Source organism: Lipotes vexillifer, unplaced genomic scaffold, assembly GCF_000442215.2.
Source record: "Lipotes vexillifer unplaced genomic scaffold, Lipotes_vexillifer_v1.1 scaffold12, whole genome shotgun sequence".
Taxonomy (NCBI): Eukaryota; Metazoa; Chordata; class Mammalia; order Artiodactyla; family Lipotidae; genus Lipotes; species Lipotes vexillifer.
Window position 1 is genome coordinate 3,873,775 of NW_006796716.1, and position 27,372 is coordinate 3,901,146.

Below are 27,372 nucleotides of genomic sequence, written 5' to 3' on the forward strand. Positions count from 1 at the left end.
GGAGGGCTCCCCTGGTGGCGCAGTGGTTGGGAGGCCGCCTGCCGATGCAGGGGACACGGGTTCGTGCCCCGGTCTGGGAAGACCCCACATGCCGCGGAGCGGCTGGGCCCGTGAGCCATGGCCGCTGAGCCTGCGCGTCCGGAGCCTGTGCTCCGCAACGGGAGAGGCCACAGCAGTGAGAGGCCCGCGTACCCGCAAAAACAAACAAACATACAAACAAAAAAGAGTGTGTCCCAGATAAGCAATGCAATCATTGGATTATCTCAACATTAGGTGTATTGTTAGACTTTGAGCTCTTTAGGTACCTGGCAGAATCCTTTAACTGGAAACATTTAAGAATAAGATTAAGTATTGTGAATTTAGAAGAGTTTAGGCTTACTAAAACTAGATTTACAGGTATTATTTGAATAAAATCTACACTTCTGCTATTGTGATCATCAAACTGAATAATGGAAAGAAGCTGAGTTATTGCTATTATTGTTAATTACACCCAAATTCCTAGTGCCAAGGGTGAATGGCTTAGATTTGTTTGGTAACTTCAATTTGTGTATTATCTCATATATATATATATATATATATATATATATATATATATATATATATATATATATATATATATAAATATATACATATATATATATACAGAAATCCAGTGCTGACCTCTGGGCTCCTCTCACCTCCCTGCGTGTCTCTGGCCCTTTTTGTCCCCTGGCAGAAGCAGATAACGTGGAGTCAGAAGGTAGAATCCAAATTTTGGCTCTACCACTTATTAGAAGTGGCATCTCACATGAGTTCCTTAACCTCTCCAGCTCCTGTTTCTTCATACGCAAAGCTACCTTGAAGGACTGTTGAGAGTTGAGAAAGTAGGACACATGCCTAGCACAGTGCTGGACACTTAGAGGGCGTCTGAGAAAAGTTCCTGTCTTTCCATCCTGCCTGTGGCAGAGACAGATGTAATCACCCCAAACCCCATTACTTTCGTTATATTTCCTCGACTCCTTAGAGTTGACCAGGGCCACATGACTAGTTTGGGATAGTAAGTTATGAGAGATTGAGACAGTGAAAAGTCCACGCACAGCTTTCCAGTTCCCCACCTGTTGTACAGGGTGCAGGTGCAAGATGGTGGAACTTCTGTCAACCTAGAGCCCTAAGGAGCTCTGACATGCTGGGTCCTCTGCTGCCCTGCACTGGACATGCAGCTTGAGCAAGAAGGTAACTTTTGTTGGATCAACTACCCCTAAAATCATGGGGCTGTTTGTTACCATCCTGACTGTTACAACATCCTATGTCATGGGGTTATTATATGGATGATACGAAATAATATACATTATTGTAATTAGCATACCATGTGAACCCTGACTTTTAGTTTTATTGGTTTTTCCCCACCTCCCTCTGAGAATAAATATGGTACAATTAAAGATCACAACCTGCATTGGGAGAAAATTAGCTATTTTATTTTCAAAGGTCTCCAGCTAGTCTACCCACAAATATCAATAAAAAGAAAAAACACATATGATATCAATGTAACAGTAATCATTATTGCTAGCATTTATTGAGTACTTACCCTGTGGCTAGATCGATTATGTAAATCCTTACTTGATCCTGATAACTCTTTGTAGAAGGCAACATTATTCCTACCTTCTAAGTGGAGAAATTGAGGTGGAAGGAGATTAGAGACCTCGGGTTCTAACAAGATGGTGTATGGGAAAACCAGAAAAACGCCTTTCTACAAACACTTAGAAATGTTGGATTAAAATAAAAAGAAATGCTGGACAAAATACAATAAAGATTATTTTAAATGCATAGCTGACTTCCCAAGAAAGAAAGGAGGTTATTTACAAGGATAAAGAGGAAACTGAAAACAGAGTAGCTACTATATGAGCAGATTGTCTAACTGACCTTGGGGAAGGAGTGAGAAGGTTATCACCAGGGTAATCTGACTGCTTCAGTGTGGGGTTTCCACACCCATGTGCTCTGAGTGTCCGTGAAGGGGGGAATGGGAGCACTCCCCCATAGAAGATTTTTCTAGAAGACTATCTGCCAGTCAGCACAGGGAGGGAATAATGAAGCTCCTCTCTTTTGCCTAGATTTAAACAGAAAATCTCCCCTGATGCAGCCAACCTCAGGCCTGTGCCTTGTGTGGATCTCGGGTTTGAATTAATAGTATAAACCCAGAAGAATTTACCCAGAAGCCCACAAACCAAGAAATTAACATAAAAATCTATTCCTCGTCAGTGATACTCTGAAGTACCTTATAAAACTTTGTGGGAGAATGGTTCCACAATCCAGGCTACAAGGGATCCTTACAAAAGAAAACAAGCAGTGACAAAGAAGAGCTCACCATAAAATAAAATTACAGAAGAAACAAGGAAAACAGCTACCATAAGTGAGAGAGCAAAGAAGACAACCAGGAAGAGTAAACCCCAACAACAGGAGAAAATAAAATTCCAATAAGAAAGAAAATATGAAACATATATAAAGTAAGGATGTAGAGTGCTAAAAGAAAGAAGTTGGAAATTGGATAGAAATAAAAAAGAACTAAATATAATCTATAAAAATTAAAAATATAATCATTAAAAATGAAAATGAACTGGACAGGTTAAAAGGCATGTTGGACACTGCTGAGGAGAAGACTGATAAAATAAAAGTTATATCTGAGGAAATTTTGCCCAAAGTGCAAAAGTGAAACATAAAGAAACAGAAAGAATGAGTGGTTAAGAGACATGGAAGACGAAATGGGGATCCTATCTGCCTAAAAGGAATTTCAGAAGCACCGAATGAAAATGGTAAAGAGGCAAAAATCTGGAGCGATAATGGCTTGGACTTTTCTGGAATTGGTTTAAAAATATATGGATCCACATATATCAAGGATTCAAAGACTGCAATGAGTCCCAAATAGGTAAGTAAACCGATCCAGACCTAGACAAGTCACAGTGAATCTGCAGAACACCAAAGGCAGACAAAAACTTACAATCAACCAAAAAAAAAAAGATGAACTATCTCCAAAGATGTCTTCAGTAGACCACTCAACAGCAACAACAGAGGCCAGAAGATAATGGTACAGTATCTCCAAAGTGCAGGGGGGAAAGTAACTGTCAATATAGAATTTTATACCCAACTAAACTATCATTCAAGAGTCAGGGCTACATACAAACATTTTTGAACAAACAAAAACAGAAAGAAGCTGAAACTCAGAGGTACTAGGGGAATGCAGATCTTTATTTATTTATTTTTTTGCGGTATGCGGGCCTTTCACTGTTGTGGCCTCTCGCATTGCGAAGCACAGGCTCTGGACACACAGGCTCAGTGGCCATGGCTCACGGGCCTAGCCACTCCACGGCATGTGGGATCTTCCCGGACCGGGGCACGAACCCGTGTCCCTCGCATCGGCAGGCGGACTCTCAACCGCTGCGCCACCAGGGAAGCCCCAGATCTTTAAATTGATATACATTTTTTCATCTAATGGAGTACAAAAAAAATCACATCTGGCAACACCAAATATTGGCAAGGATATAGAGCAATGGGGAAATTTTGTACACTGCTGGTGGAGTGGAAATTGGAATGACGAGATTGGAGAGCAACTTGACACTGTCTCAAAGAGTTAAAGATCAGCATTCTCAGTCTGGGCAAGCCTTTGCTCATGAACAGAAGGACCTGAGGGCATTCTCTGTAGTCTTGATTGTATTTGTGAAAAAAATGGAAGCAATACGTCTTTTAGTGGGAGAATGATAAATAAATTCGTGCTGTGGAGTAGTATAGTATATTCATGCAGTGGAATACTAGAAATCAGAATTGATGAACTAGGGGTAACAAAGTCATTATGAATAGAACTCACAAATATCTTAAGTGAAAAAGCAAACTGCAAAAGGATGCATTCAGCAGAACATCACGTATGCAAATTTTAAAACACATAGTCATATATATTCTTATAGATATAAATATATACAATAATAGTATAGAAATCTGCCTGAGAACGGCACACACCAACTTGAGGTTAGTGTTTTGACTGGGAAGGAAAAATAGAAAAGGCATGGAGAGTGGGACTTCAGCTGTACCTGGCTTTAGCCATACCTGTTAACATTTTATGTCTTTAAGACACTGTTCTGAATTATTTCAAAGTTTAAAACGAAAAAGAAAAAACTGTTCTGAAGCAAATAAGAGATGATGCTGACGACTGCTGTTTAATCTCAGTGGTGGATACCTAAGTATCTTATGGGGTGTTTTATGTACTTTGTAATTAGTTTGAAATAGTTCTTATGTACATTTTTTAGATTAAGAGTTTAACTTGACCATTCGTATGGTAAGAGGTACTAAGGGTTACTGAGCTAAGTCGCCCTGTGTTGTGACATATGCCTCACAAAGGGACGTGCCATTTTCCTTGGCTCACCTGTTTTCAGCAGAGATGTCAGATACACATTTATTTATCCACACTCTCCTGAAACCCCACTAAAGTGACAGGAAGAGTTTTGGGGGTTTGGGTTTTTTAAAGATATAAATTGACAAGGATAAAGAAAATAGGAGGGGCTTCCCTGGTGGCACAGTAGTTAAAAGAGTCCACCTGCCAATGCAAGGGACACGGGTTCGAGCCCTGGTCCAGGAAGGTTCCACATGCCAGGGAGCAACTAAGCCCGTGTGCCACAACTACTCAGCCTGCGCTCTGGAGCCCGCGAGCCACAACTACTGAGCCCATGTGCTGCAACTACTAAAGCCCGTGTGCCTAGAGCCCATGCTCTGCAACAAGAGAGGCCACAGCAACGGGAGGCCCGCGTACCACGGTGAAGAGTAGCCCCCACTCGCCGCAACTAGAGAAAGCCTGCGCACAACAATGAAGATCCAACACAGCCAAAAATAAAAATAAATACATAAAATTTATTTTTTTTAAAAAGAAAAGAAAATAGGAGAGGAGTCAACTGCAGCAAATGTGAAAAGTGCAAAACAAATGGACAAATGGGAGCTGCCCTTGCTGACTCAAGGGTGTTGAGTCCTGAGTCAGCAGTTGGACAGGCTGAGAAAAGCTCGTTTCCCTCCCCCAGAGGGCAGCAGATCAGGTACTCAGAAAAGTGAAGCTATATGGAGGTGCTAAAAATAGGACAGATGCAAAGTATCAAAGAGGAAAAAGTTTCTAGGTCCTCACGCCCTCAGGCATAAAACTGGAGACTCACTCTCTGGAGAGAAAAAAACAGAATCTCGCGATGGAAGAATACCAAGTGTGATGGAGGGTGAGGGAGCCATACAGAAAGCCTGAGGGTTAAGTGCAAGTTTACAGGCTGAGGGTCAGAACCTCCCCCCCAGCCCTCCTCCCCATCTCAGCTCCCAGTATGCAAGTGGCCAGACGGACACCCTCCAAGTTCAAGATTAGACATATTATCTCAGGGGAATCTGACCAGTCCACGAGAACATCATGGAGGGTTTACTACACACTCACCACACATCTGCACACACCACACACATATAAACCTCACACACTAATGCATACATGTGCACAGACCTTACACACATCATAATTCACTACACACATATACCACATAGACACAAATACCTTACAATTCACTCGCCAAAGTACACACCCCTCACACACTCACACGTATCACAAGCACCCAGCATGCATAGACAGCACGCCCACCCCTCACACACGTATGCACTTGCACCAGTGTTATGCATACACGGACAATATGCATAGTCACCACACACATCCCATACACACTAGGCACACGCACACATTATAAACAGGACACAGATGCACATGATATATGCAAACAGCCCTGGTCCATGAGTCCACCTTGTGATCCCGTGGCCTGGACATCCAACCTGGCCCTTGGTCTCTGAATGAGGCCTCTGGAGACCTATCCTGATGCCAGAACAACCAGCCAGCCACCTGCTTCTCTTCATCCTTCCCAGGCCTCCTCCCCGAGCCCGGGGAAGCAGAGCCAGCTGCAGCCACAGCGTGACCCTGTATGTAATCACTCATTCATCCGTTCATTTCCTCCTTAGTGTGGAGCAGTTCAAAGGCAAGACCAGGTTTTTGGCCCAGGATCAATCACTTACTAACCATGTGGCCTTCATCTACGCACTTAACCACTGAGCCTCATCTTTCTCATCTGTAAAATGGGAACATGGCAACTCCTGCCTGTTCCATGGGGTTACCGGGAAGGTAAAAGGAAATCGTGCCCTAGGGCCAGGTGCAAGGCAGCACCTGCTTCTTTCGGGCCAGGCACTGGGCCAGTTGAGGGCTCCCAGGAGATGGGCAGTGAGCTGGGCACTTCCAGAAGCTTCTAGAACCTCCTAAGACCCCTGCAGGGTAAAGCCTTAACTTTCCGATTTCATTGCTGGGGAAAGTGAGGCTCTAGGCAATCATTTGCTTGTCCAAAATGTCATACCTAAGAAATACTGGGGCCAGATTGGACTGTAGACCGAGAGGCTCCAAACCCCATTTTTCCTCGTTTGGGTGGCGTCCGTGCAGAACAAAAAGCAGCAGAGAAAGACCCAACCCCCAGGCAGCTCATAGAGTAGTTGGGAAGATGGACATGTAGGCAATTGAGAGAAACAGGAGGAGGAGGAGGGGAGGAAGGTGAGAGGGAGGGGCAGGAGGAGAAAACCCCGAGACTGGGAGAGAAGCGCTGAATGAGGGGCCCAGGCAATAAATAACTGTTCAAAGCAGAGTGAGGCACAGAGATTCTGGAACATTCCAACCCCAAGTCAGGAAATGCAGCCTCTCCTGAGGGGCAGTCCAGGCAATGCTTGGCCACAAAGAACATTTAGGAGGTTCTTATGGGAACAGGGGACCCAGGGCCAAATGCACCCCCTCCGCAGAGCCTGAGGGTCCCAGGGAGGCCCCTGTGCCCCCCGCAACACTTCAGCTGGAATGAGTGAGGGTTTGCGCCATAGATTCCAGTGTTTATGGGCTCCTCAGATATGTGGGCACTTCATAAATGTGATTTGATGGTGAAACAGTTGGCTGAGGGACAGGCTGTCCTCATCCCAGCTGCTCTGTGGTCCCCTGGGGGTCATTTTCCATGTTCAATCACATCTTCATGTGATTGAACATGACCCTGGTCCACATGTACAGGGATCGCAGAGTCCGCATCCTTAGCGCATGCAGTGTACCACTGTCTGGCATCGATGCCTTCCATGATTGAATGGGTCCACCTACACAGCAAAGGCACAAGTGCCCCGCAAAGCTAGCCACCCTGTTCAAAAGCCTGGCCATCCCTGTGCCACATGCATGACTGCAGCAGAGCCCTCATGCTGTCAGGTACACAACATCTGGGAGCAGACCCCTGTATTGTGCCCCATGGCTTCTGGCACCATGGAATGTCATTGCCAGACACCAGGGCCTCCCCTGTCTCAAACCTAGGGCCCAAGGTGGGCGTCCTCAGCATCCTCAGTATTGTCAATCCCAGCTACAAAGGCCTTCGTGTCTGCGGTATTATAAAATGTATATATTCGATCTCTGTCCCCAGTTCCTGGCACCAAGCTCCTAAAACCCTTGGAATTTCCAGAGTGAAGGGAGCATCTTTTGATATACATAAGGAGCCCCTTTCAGTCACACCTGAGTTCATACTAATGAGGTGACTCCTGTTGGGTCCCTAGATAACTTTAGGCTGGGGGCTGGTAGCCAAGGGAACCAACCACATGATTAGGAGGTTGGAAATTTCGGCCCCAGCCCCGACCTCTGGGGAGGGGAGAGGGGCTGGAGATTGAATTCAATCACCAATTGCCCGTGATTAAATCAATCGTGCCTATGTAATGGAACTTCCATAAAGATCCCAGATGGTGGGGTTTGGAGAGCTGGGTGGATGAACACACAGAGGTGCTGGGAGGGTGGTAGACCCAGAGAGGGCATGGGAGCTCAGCACCCTTCCCCCCACCCCTCGCCCTGTGCATCTGTTCCATTTGGCTGTTCCAGAGTTGTATCCTTTATGATAAAACTGTAATGGTAAGTCTGGTGCTTTCCTGAGTTCTCTGAGTCATTCTAGTGAATTATCACACTTGAGGGGGTGTCGTGGGAACCCACAGATTTGTAGTCAGCAGGGTGGCAGAAGTGCAGATAGCCTGGGGACCTCATCTGCAGCTGGCATCTGAAGTGGGGGGCAGTCTTATGAGACTGAGCCCTTAACTTGTGGGGTATCCACTAACTCCAGGTAGCTGGCATCAGAACTGAATTGGAGTGTTGAACCCCCAGTCGTGGTCCGGGAGTTGGAGAATTGGTGTTGGAACAATGTATTTGGTGTCAGAAAGAAAAACAAAAACACAACAGCATCCATCTATGCCAAAAAGATATCCCCTAAATTGCTACCAGCATAACTTACAGCCTTTTGCACAGAAGGAGACCCCAGGATTTCCGGGCCAGGCCCCCTCACGTCAGCACTTTTCAGCCTCCCAAGCTGTTCCTCTGTCTTGCTACATTTCTCATCACCAAAGCCACAGGAGGTAAATCTTAAATGCAAAAAGGCATTCCTTCTGCTCCACACGCGTGTCTACTGCTTTGCTCTGCCAGGCCCTAGAGGACCGGTAGGGGGAAACGTTCGTGCAGGAAGCTTCTCTCTTCCGCCCCCATTTTACAGATAAGGAAACTGAGGCCCTGAGAGGTTGGGACTTGCCCAAGGTCCACCCAGCTCAGCAGGGCAGAGCTCCAGCTACCAGGTCTCCGGAAACCACTGCCGGTCACTTCCTGCTGGAGGAAGCTGCCACCTGGGACCAGAGTCTCCATGAGTCCCAAGGGCCTTGCCCCAAAGGCGGTGCCTGCCACCCACAGATGCCAGAGAGGAAGTGAAAAGGGAAGAAAGCGCCTTTCCTCCTCCTCCTCCTCCAAGAACAGCCTTTCCCAGCATATGTTGGAGTCACAGAAATCTCTCGTTAAAGTTTTACAGTCTAACCACTGAACATGCTACTTTGTCTCCATAATTTATACCTGACCTGGGTGTCTAGACATGACATCATGGTAAGGTATGCCTCGTTCTCTGGGAAGTTTACAATAACCAGAGCTCAGCATCATTGTTATAACAGCCTTGCTCCTGCCGAGGGGAGCCCAGAACTGCAGGCTTGCAGACCTCAAAGCTACACCCCTCCCCAGCAGAACAACCGCTTCCAGGGGAGAAACGGATGCGCAGGTGACTTACAAAGGTCGCCTGACCAGGAATAGTCACAACTTCTGGCCTCGCACCCCAAGCTCTGTCCACACCACCTGCCACCTCCCGGGTTCCATTCCCAGCATCCTTGGTGTTGATCAGCTGCCTTGAAGGGGAATTTGGTTGGACCCCAGCCCCTGACTGTAAATTTCCACTCCCCAAAGGAGAACAGCACCTTGGCAGGTGAGATCACTCACCTGGCCTTCAGCCTAGGACACCCAGCACCTCCAGCAGGACCAGGGACCCCTGATGTCCTCTCCCTGCTGGGGCTGCTCAGAGTCACTGGCAGCTGAATGAACCCCACTTCTGTGGCCCCTAGTGCCTGGGAAACTGTGGGCCTAATTCTCATGCTGCACTCAGATCCCAGGTCTGTTCAAAAACAGCAGAGACTGAATCAATCTTTCTCTCTCTCTCCCACACACACACAAGCGCACGCATGCACGTGTGCGTACAAGAACAGAGGTTTTAAGGTCCATTTCAGCCCTAAGCACCCGTATTTGGAAGGAAAAGACACCATAATCAGTCAACGTATATTTCTGGTACCTAGCACTGGGCACCGTGTCTAGCACTGGGCAAGTTGGGAGAACAATAATAGTAACAAGAATCACTTATTAAGGGCCTCCTATGCCCATCAGGCACTTTTTATTCACCTCATTTGATGTGCAATAGAATTAATAATTTTGCAAGACAAGTATCATTGTGCCCACTTTACAGATGAGGAAACTGAGGTTCAGAGAGAGGAACTGACTTGCCTACAGAGCGATTGTGTGGAGCCAGGATTTCAGCCCTTGGTCTGGGTTGAAGCCTGTGGCCTTTCCACTGTCCAAGCGAATGAGGGATACAGAATCTTTCTGCAGGGATAGACTGATTGCTCCACGGTGCTGGGCATGTGAATTGTGCTGGGAACCAAGCCTAGATCCCCTGTCTGGGAGCTCTAACTGGGAAACAGCCACCATGGGCAAAGCAGGACCATAGGAAGGGGGAGGGTGACCAACCCTTCCTTTCCTCCCAGATGGGTGGAAAGCCATTGCCCCGTGGTGCCCAGGGTGCCCTCACTCTGGGCCAGCTGGCCTGGCTCACTCCACACTCCAGGGGATCATGTATGGGTCCTCAGGGAGGTGAGACTTTGTTCTCCACTCTGCTTGTCCTGTTTGTAAAATGACCACACTCTGCCCATGGGTTTCTGGTTACATGGGAAAGGGCCTGACGCCTTATATCACCGCAAGGCGCTTCCTGATGTCTGCGTTGGCTGGAGTTCTCCCCTCCCCTCCCCTCTCCCAGCCCAGGGCCCAGGGGCTGCAATTCTGTTAAAATGGTGCAGAGAGAAACTTCCTGGGCTCCCAGTGGACCCCAAGCAGGCCTTCCTCGGTCACGTGGCATTGGAAGAAAAACATTTAAATGGAGCCCATAAAGCAAATCAGACTGAAGCTCCACTCACTGGTCCTGGTAAGTTCATCCACCATGGTCCCCAGGGGCAGGAGAACCAGACAGGGCAGCAAGGATGGAGGCCACGGTGGCCTGTGTGATCTGGAAAAGGATTGGGGAAACTGAGTCTGCTCAGCAAGAGAGAGGGAGAGATACTGTATAATGGGAAACTGTAAATAGGAAGCAGGGCTTACACGTAGACACAGGCTGGGGGTGGGATTCAGGTGAGATGATAAAGAAGCTGCCTCTCTGAGCCCATCCACCTAGGACGTGAGGACCCAGGTACCAAAAAGTAAGATGGAGAGAGGGATAGAGGGATGGATAGATATGTCACCAAGTAAATATTGGGGGTGGGCCCCCATGATGGGATTAGTGCCTTTACAAGAAGAGACGCCAGAGAGCTCTCTCCCTCTCCCTGCGTCCCCACCATGGGGGGACATAGCGAGAAGGTGGCCAGGAAGAGAGCTTTCACTGAGAACCGAATCTGCCAGTATCTTGATCTTGGACTGCATAGCTTCCAGAACTATGCAAAACAAATGTCTGTGGTTTAAGCACCCCAGTCTATGGTATTCTGTTACAACAGTGCGAGCTAAGACGAGCAGATCCAAAGAGCCTGTCACTGAGTTCATGAGAATACAAACTGTGCTGTCACCTCATACAGGTAAAGTGGGTCAAGCCTCCCCAAGGGGTACTTGGGCAGCCCAGAGGGTGGCTCTCTATCCTTCCTTGGGGGAGGACAGCCCGGCCACCCTCACAGAACAGTGCCTGATGGGGCGGGGGCTGCGTTGTGCTCCCTCCGGGGACCCTGGACGCAGCCTGCGGAGGTTGGAAGAGCGAGCTTCGCGACATCAGGCAGGACTCCAGCATCCCCACCACCTCCTGCCATGACTCCAACATGGCTGGTGAGGATTATGGTCAGGCACCAAGAGTGCAGGCTTGCGCAGCTCTGGCACGTGCTTTGCATACACAGCTGATTCTGTGGTTCCAGGAGACTCAGCTCCCACCAGCCCCTCCTCACCAGGAAGGCCCTGCCATGCTCTCAACTTCCCATCCTGAGAGCTGGGCCCTCTCTGCCCAACACTAGGATCAACTGTAAGAAAATGTCCCGTCCAGCCTTCAGAAGGGCTGGACTGCCACCCACCTCCATCTTTTTTCTAGAAAAGACTGAGCTGAGGGTCAGGATAGCAGCAGGCTTTAGCAGAGGAAGACTAGTCCAATGAGCCCACATCTGCTCGTCAATCACGGCCTGTCCTTGCCATCTAAGAGGTTTGGACCACTCTTCTGGGGAAGGAGAGAGTGGTTCACAGCCGTGTCACTCTTTAAGATCACGGGTCACGGTGGGACACCCTCCCTGTAAGCCCCTCCTCAGCTCAAGCATGGGGCTCACGGTTTGCTTTGCTCAGTCTCATCCTGTGGACACCGCTGGCCTCCAGTCTTCAGTATACCCCAGTTCTAGGACTGTCGTGATGGGTCCAGACCTCCCCTCACCCTCCCATGTGTCAGCTGGGGTCGAGACATGGAGTTCCCCGGTAAGAGTATGGGGAGCTGTCGGTGACACTGCAGGCCTGAAGGCCCCAGAAGGAGAATCAGAAATACTTAGAAGATGAAGTTGTCGGGTCGAAGGTGCTCCCTAGGTGGAGCCCAGACAGCGCCATCCACCATAACAGGCCAAGGCTTCTGCCAAAGCACAGGCAGGCCCCAAACAGTCACCCTTAGACCCTGAGGGTGGGGCTGGGGTGGACCAACAGCCTCTGCCAGCCACTGGCTCTGCCCAGCCTGGACAGCATCGCACGTATAAGCTTATGGCTAATGACCATTGGCCAAGGCCCTTCCCCTCTCCCGGCCCCAGTGTGGGTGTGATGTGCTCACTGCCTGGGACCCCAGCCCCATTTGGAAGGTTCTGGAAATGCTTCCCTGCAGCAGGCCAAACCAGTCCTCTCCAGTGCATTGGCCCTGGCAACTACTGCAGCCACCCAAAGCCAAAGTGTGTGACCTTGAGCCCCAGCATGGGGACTTGGCCCCAGAGAGGATCCTAACGAGAAGCAGGAGGTGGAGGAAGAAAACCAACTCCTTGATCTGCTGAGTTAGTGTAACTACTCCTCTCTTTATGTTTTCCCCTGTTTTCCTAATACCACACCACCCCAGCCCAACTTCTCCCTGCCAACATGCAGGCTGTGTTCTAGAAAGTCCTCCACTCCCTTCCTGAGCATTCTGGAAAGAAGCCCGCTGGCATCTAGCAGGTCACTTAGGGGCCAAACATGTTCTCCCTGGAGCCTCAGATGTTAATTGAGGGACCCAGTTTCCCCCACAAAGGCCACCTTGGCCCAGCCACTCAGCGGGCAGAACACACATCTGCTGCCCTTTGCCTGGCCCCTCCTTCTCGCCCATGCACAGCTCCCCGGCATCTCACCCCATACCAGGTTTATGTGGTCCAGCCCCAAGTCTCTGGACTGGCCGATACTCACCTCTCAAAGAGGTGGTTGATTACAGCAAGAGAGCCTGACTGTCCCAGGCTCTTCCCACCTCAGCAGAGGTCCCCATCTCCCTCCCTGTGTTCAGCACATCAGAGGGAATGACAGGAGACCCTTGTCTTACACCGGGAGCCTCTGCCCCGGAGAGACGCCGGATCCCTGTGGCCAACGGGAAATGTCTAGGTTTCCCTGGAAGTCGTGTAACCCTGGCCAGGAGAGTCTCAGAAAATTCACAAGCTTAGCAATCATCTCCCTTGGCATCACTGTGGCCCCCGCCATGCCCTGTGAAATGCCCGTGGATGCAGAAGCAGCAGCCTCAGGAAGGGCTGAGAGCCCTCTGGATGTGCAGACAGCCCAGCAGTTGAGCAATGCGCCAGCAACCTGGGCTAGACCCCATGCAAGCGCTTTCCAGAAAAAGAAAAGGCAGGTGACATCTGTGGATATTTACAGCCCCACACAGCATGACGGGAGGTGCCGAAAGATGCTTGCCTGACAACAAAACCCATCTCGATGGCTGGAACCACTCCAGGCTGGGATGGAGTATCAAAGGGCCCGGAATCTCATCAGTGAGGCCACACTGTCTGTTGCAGCGGACAGCAAGAACAGATGCTGAATGGAGCAGACCCTCAGCTCATTCTCCACGTCAGGTCAGGGCCGGAAGTCTACCAAAGATGCCAGGAAAGAGGCAGATGTTATAAGCGGTTGAATGGTCAGCGTCCTAGTGGTCCTCCCAGCTCAGCCAGCCAGAGAGCGGGCAGTGGTGATGGTACTTTCTTCTTCCCATCACTCAGTCTCCAGCTCCCCCATGGGCTCCAGCAGGGCCTCACATAAATAATATCAACATTTCTCTAAGCCTCAGTTACTCATCTCTACAATGGGGAGAATCATCCATCCACCATCTGAACCTCATATCTCACACCCATGAAAACGGCCTTGGTAATCATTCATTCATTCAAGAAATGTATTGCATTCCAGCTCCTGGCCAGTGACTGGTCACTCAGTGAAAAGACTCTCTGAGTGGTAAGTGGAGCAGAGGTTTTACCTTGAAGGTTGTGGAAGACCCTGGAAGCAAGGAAGCCAAGTCGGGGAAGGCAGGGAAGGCAATTCTTCCAAGAAGCTTGGCCAAGAAAGGAAGCCCGAGATGGGATGGTGGGTAAAGGGTGATGCAGATTCAATAAGATTGTTTTCGTAAAGATGGGAGATGCTTTATGTGCTGAGGGGAAGAAACCAGTGAGTGAGAAAGACAGAACCTACAGGAGTTAAGGGATGCCCAGAGGAGTGCAGACCTGAGAAAGTGAGCTGAGTTGGACCCAGAGGGTAAGGTCTTGAGCTGGAGGAAGATGGCCCCCGCCCCAATCCCGACCTCGGGTGGGTCCCACAACACCTCTAACAGTCTTTAGCAAAGCCTTTTTTTTGACCAGATTATCTGCTCACCCTCTATCCCCGGCACCCAGCAACATATACACAACCCCATCTGGGAGCTCCTGAGGTCTCCTTTTCATCAGCGTGACCCAAGCATCTTGCCTGGAACCTCCAGGCTAATTTGAATATATGGTTCTACTGGCTTGTCCCACCCTTTAATGGCAGCCATGGTAGCAAGTCTCGGAAACATCAGATTCACTGAACATCATTTCCCTAAAACGCTGAGCTCTGCAGATTGGCCAGGAGGCTACAGCCTCCTCCCAAGAGAACTCCTTCTGGCTTTGAACCCTCAGCCATTCAAAACACAAACACACTCATATACAGAGCTCGAGCCAGGGGTGGAATGTCAGCATCGTCTTGGACTCAAATCAATCAGTTCAGTGCTTGGATGCACTGGCTGAGCCACCTCGCCCCAGGCCTGCCCTTGTCCATATGGAGGCCAAGAGGATTCATTTCCTGTCCTGGCCAGGACTCCAGCTCACACACACACACACACACACACACACACACACACACACACACACACAGACACACACACACACACACACACAGAGGAAACATCCCCTAGTTGAATGAAACTTATCATCTCCTGATGAATTTGAGGCAAAGCTCCTCCACAACGCCAAAGCAACATGAGATCTGGCCTTTAAAACACCAGGGACCAGGCCACAGCAGGTACTGCATGAAGGAGCCATCTGAGAGTCCAGCTGACCTGTCCTTTGTGCTGGGGCAAGTTTGAGTGGGATTTCCCAAGACCTTAAAGGTCACAGGTAACTAAGAGTAAGGGTCATTTAATCAGGAGCAAGAGACCCAGGTTCCAATTCTGCATCAGCCACTTCTCAGCTGGATGAACTTGGCCAAGTTCCTGGTTCACAGGTGTCTGTCTCCTTCATGTGTCTTCACATGGCAGAAGGGCTGAGGGAGACCGCTTGGGTCTCTTTTACAAGAGAATCCACTAATCCCATTCATAAGGGCTCCACCCTCATGACCTAATTACCTCCCAAAGGCCCCTAATATACCTATATTTTGAGGAACAGATTTCAACATATGAATTTGGTCGGGGGGGGGGGAAACAGACAGTATATAGCAGCATCTATACTGTGGAAATACAGAATAACGTGACTGAAAGCCCTTTTGGAAGTATAAAATACCATTTCAGAGGTGAGGAATACTGACGTGATTATATGATGTTGGTAAAAGTGTTGGTGTCACTTCTGCTGCCAGCCAGTTGAACTCACTGGAGGGACATCTACTGGTGGAATGTGACTTAAGGAACACTTTTAAAATTAGTTCTAGTGATGAAGTTACGGTACTGTATCCCATGCTTAATGCTGACTCCTTTGATCAGCACTGGCAAAAATCATGTTCCAGATTCAGAGTCAGTCAACAGCCTTTACAGACCCGAAGTGCCAGGCACTGTGTCAGGTACCACAATGGGAAATTATCCTCTAGAACTTCTCAATCTGTCCACAGCAGTGTAATCAGCAACCTTTCTAGGGGCTAATTTGGCAGTACGATTCAAAAACCTTGATGTGGTGTGTATGCTCCTTGACCCAATAATTCTGCTTAGGAATTCATCCTAAGGAAATCATTAAAGGTGTGGACAAAGATTTAACTAAAAAGATGGTCACAAAGTTCCAGTGCCAGTAAGGATAGAGTAGCTTGTGTCAGACTAATTCCACTTTAGATAAAAATAACAAACTCTAGATAAACAATTTTAAACAACTATTTGAAGGCACTAGAGAGCAAAAAAAAGCCAGCAGAAACTGGTGGGAATTCAACCCTTGCAAAAAGGGAATAGCACCGAGTGAATTCTGCATTACATGGCTTTTCCCTCAAGGGCACACCCCAATTCAAGCAGTGCAGGGTGGCCAAGACTCAAATCAAAAACTGCAGTTGTTTAGTCTTAAGGCTGCCAGAGGACCTGGAAACTGGGGGAAGAAATCTAATTAGGGAGGAACAACATAGAGCAGAGAGCCTCAAACTCTGTGTACAAACTACACGGAAATCCTTGGCTGATCCCTGAACTGTGCATGTGTAGCAGAGATTCCAATGAGCTCAGCAGAAAACAACAGTGGGAAGGCTACAAAAGCTGAGCTGATGTATCAGCTGCTACCCAATAAAAGGAAGGTGATTTAGAGCTTGAGTCTCTCCAAGGTAAGGGGTTTAGTTAACACCTAACTAAGCTTGCCTTTGAAACCAGAGAAAGGCTATGCCTTAGGTGAAAAAGCTATATCCCAGGTCTAAGAGATTTACATATCCACCCCAATAAAGTATAAAAACCAAGCCTTCACAAATGTATAGTGATTTAACTGCTTGCTACAACAAAAATCAACACTCTCCCAAGAAACCAGAATCTCTACAAAATATCATTCAAGGGGTACAGTATACAAGCAAAAGTTGTTAACATGGAAGGTAGGTGGGAAGGAAGAAAGGAAAAAAGAGGGAAAGACAGAAAGAGGAAGGAAGGGAGGAAGGGAGGAAGAAAGGGGGAAATGCTACCCAAGTCGAGAGAAAAGTGTCAATACAAACAAACCATAAGATGACCCAGATGTTGGAAATAGAAGACAAGGACCTAAAAGCAGCTATTATATATACATTCTTGGATAAAAAATAAATTATATGCAGAAATCTTATCAGGGAAATATAAACAAAACAAAAAAACCACACACACACACACACACACACACACACACACACACACACAGAAATTCTAGAACTGAAAAGAATAATATCTGAAATGAAAATTTCACTGGATGGCTTAACAGAAGATTGCAAAAGTCAGAAGAAATAGTCAATGAACTTGAAGACAGATCAACAGAAATTATCCAGTCTGAAGAACAGAGGGGAAAAAAGATCTTCAATGACAGTATCAAGCAATCTAACATGTATGCAAATGGAGTCTCAAGAGGAGTGGAGAGAATAGGGCAGAAAAATATATTTGAAGAAATAATGGACAAAATTTTCCGAATTTGGTCAAAAACATTGACTTATAGATCCAAGATGCTCAAACAACCCCAAGCAGGATTTCTAAAATCCCACTTGGTAACATCATAGTCAAACTGCTGAAAGGCAAGGATTAAAAAAAAATTCTTAAAACAACCAGAGGAGAAAAGGAAACAATCTTAGTGTGGAAACAATATGATGACAGCAGATTCTCACCTGAAATAATGGATGCAAAAAGACAATAGAATGACCAAACTTTAAAATAACTGAAAGAAAAAAAAAAAATCAATCCACAATTATAAACTCAATAAAAATATTTTTAAATTAATGGAAAATGAAGCACTGTAGATAATGTGTAGAAACTGGAGCCCTTGTACATTTGCTGGCGGAAATGTGAAATGGTGCAGCCACTATGAAAACAGTTTTGCAGTCTCTCAGCAAGTTAAACAGAAAATTACCACATGATTCAGAAATTCCCAATCCTAAGTATACACCAAAAAGAATCGAAAACAGGTGTTCAAACGAAAACCTGTACATGAATGTGCATAGCAGCACTAATCACAATAGCCAAAAGGTGGAAACAACCTAAATGTCCATCAACTGATGAATGAATAAACAAAAGTAGTGCATCCATATAATGGAATACTATTCATTATTCAGACATATGCCACAACTTGGATAAAGCTTCAAAACTTTATGTCAAGGACTTCCCTGGTGGCACAGTGGTTAAGGATCTGCCTGCCAATGCAGGGGACATGGGTTCGATCCCTGGCCCAGGAAGATCCCACATACTGCAGAGCAACTAAGCCCGTGCACCACAACTACTGAGCCTGCACTCTAGAGCCCGCGAGCCACAACTACTGAGCCCGCGTGCCACAACCACTGACACTGTGTGCCACAACTACTGAAGCCCACGTGCCTAGAGCCCATGCTCCGCAACAAGAGAAGCCATGACCATGAGAAGACTGCGCACCACGACAAAGACCCAATGCAGCCAAAAGTAAAAGCAAAAAAACCCCCACATTATGTTAAATAAAAGAAGCCAGACACAAATGCCACGTATTGTATGATTCCATTTACATGAAATATCCAGAAGAGGCAAATCAATAGAGACAGAAAAGCAGATTTGTGGTTGCCAAGGGCTAAGGGAAGGAGAGAATGAGAAATAACTGCTTAATGGGTGTAGGGTTTCCCTTTGGGGTGATAAAAAATTCTGGAACTAGATAGCGTGATGGTTGCAAAACATTGTGAATGTACTTAATGACACTGAATTATACACTTTAAAATGGCTGAAATGGTAAATTTTATGTTATGTGTATTTTATGATATATATATATATAATATAGACAGATGATAGATAGATAGATAGATAGATAGATAGATAAATATTAAGGGAAAGTAGTTACTACAATTTTTTTTTTAAGTTGAGAGTATTCACTACAAGCAGATCTGTACTACAAGCAATGCTGAAAGAACTTCTTGGGGTTGAGGAAAAAGGATTCTGGATGAAGGCTCAGAGTTCCAGGAAGAAATAAAGATCACTGGAAATGATAACTATGGAGTACAGAGAAGACTACTTTTCCTTCTCTTCACCTCTTAAATAGTCATCTGACTGTTTAATGCAAAAAAGTATAATATTGAATTGTAAAGTTTATAACATATTCATATTTAAAGCATATGAGGGACTTCCCTGGTGGCACAGTGGTTAAGAATCTGCCTGCCAATGCAGGGGACATGGGTTCAAGCCCTGGTCTGGGAAGATCCCACATGCCACGGAGCAACTAAACTACTGAAGCCCACATGCCCTAGAGCCTTCATGCCGCAACTACTGAGCCCACATGCTGCAACTACTGAAGCCCATGTGCTTAGAGCCCATGTTCTGCAACAAGAGAAACCACCCAACAAGAAGCCTGGGGACTGCATCGAAGAGTAGTCCCCGATCACTGCAACTGAGAAACCCCATGCACAGCAATTAAGACCCAATGTACCCCTAAATAAATAAATCTTTAAAACAAATAAATAATAAAGCATATGACAACAATAGCACAAAGGATGGTGGGGTAGATAAATGAACTGTTAAAATTGTACTGTTAAAATTTTCTTTCATTTTACATGGAATAATCCCATATTTACTCTAAGTTTACTATGATAAGTTAAGGATACAGATTTTAATCCTTAGAAGGAGTACTAATACATGATACAGAGAAGTATAACTAAAAACCCAATAAAGGAAAATATGTAACTTCTGCTTCCGGTCATGATAGACTAAGTCATACTGAACTTGTCCTCCCACCATAAACAACTAGAAAATGGGATGAAATTTATGAAACAAATGTCCACAGACATTGAACAATATGAGCACTGATTCCTGAGAGAAGGAAAACAAACAAGGTAATTCCTGGAAGCACTTTCTGCACTGGAGCACATGAGGGTGACACTATGTAGAACATGGCAATCTCTCTGAATTGAAGAGCGAGAAATCAGAGTACAAGGAGGCTGAGGCAAATTTGGTGAGAGGAATACCAGAGAAAAGAGAATTATGTAGAAAATTATTCATTCATGGGGTCAAAACTTATTGAACTGTATACTTCTGGTGTGTGTAAATTAAATACATGTAATGAGTTGTATGCAAATTACACTTCAATAAAGTTAATTTAAAATGTGTAAATAATCATTAAAATAAGAAATAGAAAACATGTGTGGCCCTATATAGATGAAAGAGAATGAATTTGTTATCAAAAACTTCCCCACAAAGAAAACTACAGATCCAGATGGTTTCACTGTGAACTCAAAGTTCAATTAAACTCTTAAGGAAAAAGCAATATGATCTTTAAAAAAAAAAAGTTTTCAGAAAATAGAGGAGGAAAAATGCCCAAGTCTTTTTATGAGAACATCTAAGTCCTCATAATTAAAAACTGACAGACATTAGAAGGAAAGAAAATTACAGATAAATAACAAATATGGAAATATAAAAAAGAATAACGTATCCAAAAGAAGTTTATCCCAGTAATAATAAGGTTATTCCCAGGAACAAAAAGTTAGTTTAGTATTCCAAACCAATGCAATGTGCCACATTGACATAATAAAGGATAAAAATATAATCATCTCAATATAGATGCAGAAAAAGCATTTGATAAGATTCAGCACCTATTCCTGACAAATACTCTCAACAAACTTAGAAGTGACTGTCCTCATCTGATAAATGGCATATATAAAAAAATCTGCTGCTAATCACATACTTAATAATTAATTGTGAAATATTGAGAACTTCTCCCCTATGATAAGGAACAAAGCAAGTATATCTGTTCTCACCACTTCTATTAAACATTTTACTAGAAGTTCTAGCCAGTCCAATAAGGCAAGGAAAAGAAATAAAAGGCAAAATATTTGAAAGGAAAAAGCAAAAATGTTTTTATTCACAGAAGACATGACAGTTTATTTAGAACATCCAAACAAATCAATAAATAAGCTGCTAGAACTAATAAATGGATTTGGCATGGTTTTCAGACACAAGGTCAATATTCAAAAATCAAATATATTTCTATATAGTAACAGCAAAATTATTATAATATGAAAAATTTTAAAGCAATCCCATTTTTGAGAAGCACTAAAAATATGAAATACTTAGAAATACATTTAATAAAAGATAAGCAAGCCCTCCACTGTGAAAACTACAAAGTATTGCTGAGAAGAATTAAAGCCTTATATGAATGGAGAGCTATACCATGATCATGAATCAGAAGATTCACTATTAAGACCTCCATTCTCCCCAAATTGGTCTGCAAATTCATCACAATCCTAACCCCAATTCCAACAGACTTTTTTTTTTGTAGACATTGATAAAAGGATTGTAAAATTTTTATGGAAATGCAAAAGAACTAGAGTGGTCAAAACAGTCTTAAAAAAGAAGAAATTACAATTACATACCATTCCATTCTTACTGGGACAGCTAAATTTAAAAAGACTAATAACATCAAATCTTAGCAAGAATGTGGAACAATTGGAACACTGTGCTTGTGAGAGTATAGAACGTTAACATCTCTTTGGAAAACAATTTGGCTGTTTCTTATTAAAATTAAACAACTCAGTTAAAAACAGGTAAAATCTTGAAAAGACACTTCACAAAAGAATATATACAAATGGCTAGTAAGCACATCAGTTAGGCATACAAAAAGATGCTCAATGGGCTTCCCTGGTGGCACAGTGGTTGAGAGTCTGCCTGCCGATGTAGGGGACACGGGTTCGTGCCCCGGTCTGGGAAGATCCCACATGCCGCGGAGCAGCTGGGCCCGTGAGCCATGGCCGCTGAGCTCCGCAATGGGAGAGGCCACAACAGTGAGGGCCCGCGTACAGCAAAAAAAAAAAAAAAAAAAAAAAAAAAAGCCACAACAAAAAGCAAAAAACCCTTTAAAAAAAAAAAAAAAAAAAAAAAGATGCTCAACATCATAAGTCAACAGGGAAGAGCAAATTAAAATCACAATGAGAAAGCACTTCATACCCACTAGAATGGCTAAAATTAAAGGCTGACAACACCAAATGTTGACAAAGATATGGAGCAATTAAAACATACTTTGCTAATAGGAGTGTAACATGGTAAAACCACTTTAGAAAATAGTTTAGCTCTTTCTTATAAAGTTAAACATACACCACAACTGAGCAATTCCACTCCTAGGGATTTGCCCAAGGGAAGTAAAAACATACATATTGATAGAAAGACATACACAAGAATGTTCACAGAAGCTTTATTCTTAAAGGCTAAAACTAGAAATATCTCAAACATCTATCCACAGGAGAATGGGTGAATAAAATTGTGGTTATTTATACAATGGAACAATACTTAGTAACAAAAATAAACTTCTGATACACATGTAACAACATGAATAAATCTCAAAAACATTATGCTAAGTGAAAGAAACTATACACAAAAGAGTATATACTGTATGGTTCCATTTACATGAGGTTCACGAATAGGTAAAACTGATCTATGATGATAGAAATCAGAACAGAGGTTGCTAAGTGGGAGGGAACTTTCTGGGAGGTGATGGAAACATGTATGCATTTATCAAAACTTATTAAATTGTACACTTAGAATTGGTGTACTCGGTATATGTAAATTTTACCTCAGTTAAAAAAAAAAGATGTTTACAGCAATTTTAAAAATGGAAACAACTTAAATATCTTCTAGTGGGGGATAGTTAATAAAGTGTATACGCAAACTCCACACCACTGAAAATGGTACGAGAGAAAGCAACTTACTGACAAGGAGAGATGTTCATGACAATTTATGTGTAAAAGAAAGTTATCAAACAGCATGCAGAGTACAACAGACATGTAAGCACAGAAAAAGGTCTGGAGGCTTTTCACCAAAGTGAGACTGGAGGTTACCTTCAGAGGTATAATTCTGGATGTTTTCACTTTTTCTACATGGAACACGTACTTGCTTTTGTAATAAGAAAAAAAACATTTCTAGATAGATGTTATAGATCTATAGATACAGTTAATTCTCCTTATTCATGGTAGTTACATTTCATAAGTCCCCAGAACTCTGAATTAGTGAATACTGAACCATCACTCATGGGAGAAATACAGGATTTGGTTCCTGTGAGCATCTGGTCACAACATTTTCATCAGCTAATCAATACATAACCTTGTTTTATGTGGGCTTTTACCTAAAGGCATCCTATTGAATATATATTGTAGATTCACTAACATTGAACTCACAGCCAACAGCACTATAACTCATGCCGAAGAAAGCTAACTTATCGCATGGATTTTCTCAGGAAGGCACATCACAGTCTTTTTGCACTTAAGAACACTGGACAGCACTAAGCTTGGGGACATTTTAGACAAGGGAATTGTCACAAAAAAGGGAGGGGGCACAAAAATGCGAAAAACACGGCACTAAACAGACCATGAAAAGGACACTTGTTTGCATGAGAACTGGAACGAGGAAGCAGAGGGTCACCTTGTTCAACCTCAGCTGGTAACACACGTGTTAGGCGACTCAAATTTTCTGTCACTCTGTACATAGCTGTGAATGACCACAAAAGTGGTCACTGATTTGGGGGGGGGGAACAAATAAATTTTAGCAAGTAGGCCAAATTCACAAATATAGAATCGTCAAATAGTTAGGATCAACTGTATATAGACTTATCTGTGGAGGAAAGTATCCCCAAGCTTCGGGCCAGCACTCCTGGGGTGTCCAGGGAGGAAAGGGAGGGGGAGACCCAGCAGGGGGGAAGCAGGCGCAGAGACAGGCCACCTGGGAGGCAGGAGCCACCTACCCCCAGGCAGTCCCAGCCCCAAGTCGTAAGACCAGAGACCTGACAACTTGGAAGGAAAGCCAGACACAGCAGAGAAAGATGCATCTCCTGGGGAATCTCATCTGAACCAAAGCAAAACCACAGAGGAGGGCACCTCTGACCTGCTGGCTTTCCAGAGAGGCTGGACTGGGAACCGAGTGGGAGTTCATGGTCCAGACCCCTCCACAACCATCTCAGGAATGTGTCTGAAGTCACGGACACCGCCTTGATTTTGTCTTCTGTCATTACTGTTTCATGTTTGGGAATGCAAAGTCTTTACCAGGGCTTACAGGAGCCAGTCCCGACCTCAGCCCAGGGCCTCACGCTCCCAGGAATTCCTCAGCCCCGCAGGGTTCCCAGGACCCTCGTGCTCAGAGCTGGGAAGGGGCTGCTCAACCCTGATACTCCCTGAAAGAGGCAAGCCTCATCCCATGCCCTAAGATGAACACGCATCCCTCATCGAAGTGGGCGAATCTGGAAGGTTCCTCCACCAGGGAGGGGCTGGCAGAGACTCTGAGGCTGACAGTGTCTCTTAATAATTAGCTCAGGACGCCCAGACGTTTCTGGTGAGTGCACTGATAATCCATATCGCTGTGGCCTACCAGGTCAGAGCTTTCTTCTGGAGGTGAGGTGCCAAGCTCTCAAGGGCGGGCACCTTTGGGGGCATTTGACCAGCTCACAGTTACATCTCCTCTCCCAGGAAGGATGAGCCCCCAGCCCTGCTTGAACCTACTCCTGTCCTGATGGGCAGAACCTCCCTGAGGACAAGGATTGCCCCACACACATGCCAGGTCTGCTGCTCGCCAAATGCTGTGCTTTGTCCATTCGGTCTCTGCAAGAATTACCCAAAACACGGACGTGGGCAAAAAGGTGAGGGCCTAACCTTTTAGCGTCACGCTACAGCATTCTCTAAGGAGCCCACCCAAGGGCCATGGGACTTCCTGGGGGAAGTTCACCTTGTTTACTTGCCATTCACTGTGTATTACAGCCAAGGTTCTGCAAAGCTGGATGTTAATTTGTACAAAACTGGGGCTATGTAAACGATTTCTGCTCAGTAGAAAGGATAACCCCAAAGGCTTTGTTTTTATTGTCCTGTAGGATCTAACGTAGTGATTTTATTTCAGGTTCTTATTTCATATATATTTAAAATATATCACAGTTCCTATATTTTCATATGTATGAAATATATGCATTATATATGTGTATATATATGTGTATACACACACACACACACACACACACACACACACACACACACATCAGTAAAGGATTAACCTAACCCAAAGAGAGGTCTGGCCTTTGCACTTGGCTCCTGGGAGGTATCTCTAAGCTCTTGAAATGTTCTATCTGATAAGAGGGTCTGGGAGCCTTGGGCCAGATAGTCTATGCCAACATTGTGATTTCTGGGGGTATCCCTTGTGCCAGCTCAACCACCAGAGGGGCTAGAAACAGCTCAGCCATGCAGGAAGCCACCATGTATACACGACTGGATCCCACTAAGAGCTCTGGTTCAGGGCAGCAACCTAAGCGTGGTCTTGGGGACCCCAATCTGCATATTTATCCGTTTCTCTAAATCTCTTTTGAATCAGCCTTGCCATGTTGCTGGTTCCACAATCCACACGTTCAATACAACGCACGCTCACAAGCCACTTGTGTGAGAATTATGACTTACACATTTTGAGACTTGCTACACTTCATCTCGTGGTTCATTCATTCCTCTAATGAAGAGAATATGAAGAGAGATGAAAAACATATACGCCCCAGCACTGCAGTGTTTCCAAGAGAGGAAGGAAGGGGCCCCATTAGGGTGGGGCTTAGTTACCCCTAGAGGAACTGGACAGCCCTGCAGGGTGGCGAGGGGCGGGGGGAGGCCGACGTGAAGACACATGATTATAGTTGGCCGAGTCGATGACGAGGTGGCGGGCGTGGGGCGGGGCGGGGGGCGCCCTCAGAGGCTCCGGAGCTGAAAGAAGGACCCGGGAGCCTTCCTAAGGCTTAGCGAGGGCTTCTAAAGTTGAAGTCTTGATGGCAAGCCAGTACGTCTTCGGGTGGAGCCAATGGTATTTATTTTATTGGTCACTGAAAAGCGCTGAGTCAGTTACTTAAGGGTAAATCAGTCACTGCCCTTGAAAGCCCTGTCTCCCCAGCCCCTCGCAGAATCCAGAGGACAGGTCTGCTCTACTCTGTTGGAGGAACCAGAGGTCCCTCCCACAACCATGGTCCAAACCTGGTTCTGAGGGCCTCCGACCTCAACAAGGGACCCAGTGTGAGCCGTGGTCATTCAACACATAAAGCATAAAGTCCTGCCACCCACGCCTTCACTTGGGGGAGCCAGGCCTCCCCTCAGCCCCTCACACCTGGAGTCCCTTCTGTTTCTCCCCAAAGAAAGGCCCAGGCAGTCCTGCGCCCCCCAAGTATGGGCCAGCCCCTGAAGCTGTCCACCTCCCTTCCCGGAATCAGGCTCACAAACCAGTAAAGGAGGTACCACTGGACGCTTCCATGTCCCAACCCCTTCCTCAGCTCAGCTTTGGGCCACAGGCTCACTGAAGCATCATCATCATTATTATTACTGCCCTTGCTGTTCTTCGGCTATTATTTGTAATCCAAAGACTTTTAGGCAGTTTACAATAAAAGCATACACATATAGAGTACTTATATTTTAAAGAGACATATAACTAAAATCAGTAAGTTAGGTAATAAAAAAAGATGAGAGAGGATCATTTTGTCAGAAAGTCGAGGTTGAGGAGAACTACTGATTCCAAATTCAAAACTGACCCCTGAGCCTTGGGGCTGCCCAGCTCTCCTGGAAAACCAGGCGGGCTGCAAACCTGTTTGTCAGGCAGGACCCACTGTCCCTGGATGTGGGTGCGGCGGGGATGGGCTCTGTCGCTGTCTCTGAATCCCACCTGAGCGCCGCTCTCTGGGCCCATCAAGTTCCAGAGCCAGACTGAGCCTGGCTCCTGGGCTCAGAAGGAAGGCTCTGGCTCTGGGTCCCGACCTCCCCTCCTCCCTCTGGGCATCTGCCCAGTAACAGGACCAGGGCAGCAGGGTGAGGCCTTCCTGCTGCTGCCGCCCACCAGGTCCATCTGCCTTATTCTACAACCGGCGTGGCTTCAAGGCTCCTGGATCCTCATCTGCATCTGCTCAGAGCCCAGATATCCAGCTCTGCCTGCCCCGGCTCTGGGATAAGTTAGAGCCAGAGCAGAAGACACAGGCTGTACACTGAATCTCCTCTTCAGGCCAGGGCTTACGATGCTCCTTCATGCCTGGCCCGAGCAGCGCACACAGGACCCCACCTCTGTGCCCACAGGCAGGGTGCCGGGCTCTCCCCAATTTGGCCAGTCCCGAGCATTTGGTTCAGAGATGCTTAGGAAAAAGAAGGAAGGAATGTGGAAGAAAGGAGAGCTGCTCGCAGAAGGAGGGCAGGGGAGGGAGAAGCATCTGTAGATTCTGAAGCTCGGCCCGGCCAGCACCCCCTCCTCTTGCCCCCTGCCCCCCACAGACTCACCCTCGTCACAGTTGCTCCCAGTAAAGCCAGGGCAGCACCTCCACTCCAGTGCCGTCACTGTGCGGTAGGACACTCTGTACGTGGGTCTGATCAGAGTCCTGTAACTAACACAAGGGCAGAGTCAGGACAGTGTGAGCACCTACCCGCCCACCCCAGATCCCACTCCTGCT

The 27,372-nt window shown here is 46.0% G+C and overlaps 1 protein-coding gene across 1 annotated transcript in view; it reads right to left on the bottom strand.

The window, feature by feature from the left end:
• Positions 1-27,372, bottom strand: part of COL26A1 (collagen type XXVI alpha 1 chain) — a 178,446-nt gene that overhangs the window by 74,006 nt on the left and 77,068 nt on the right. The window contains exon 4 of the mRNA XM_007468820.1: positions 27,203-27,300. Coding sequence (XP_007468882.1) covers positions 27,203-27,300 — 98 coding nt within the window. The remainder of the gene's footprint in view (positions 1-27,202; positions 27,301-27,372) is intronic.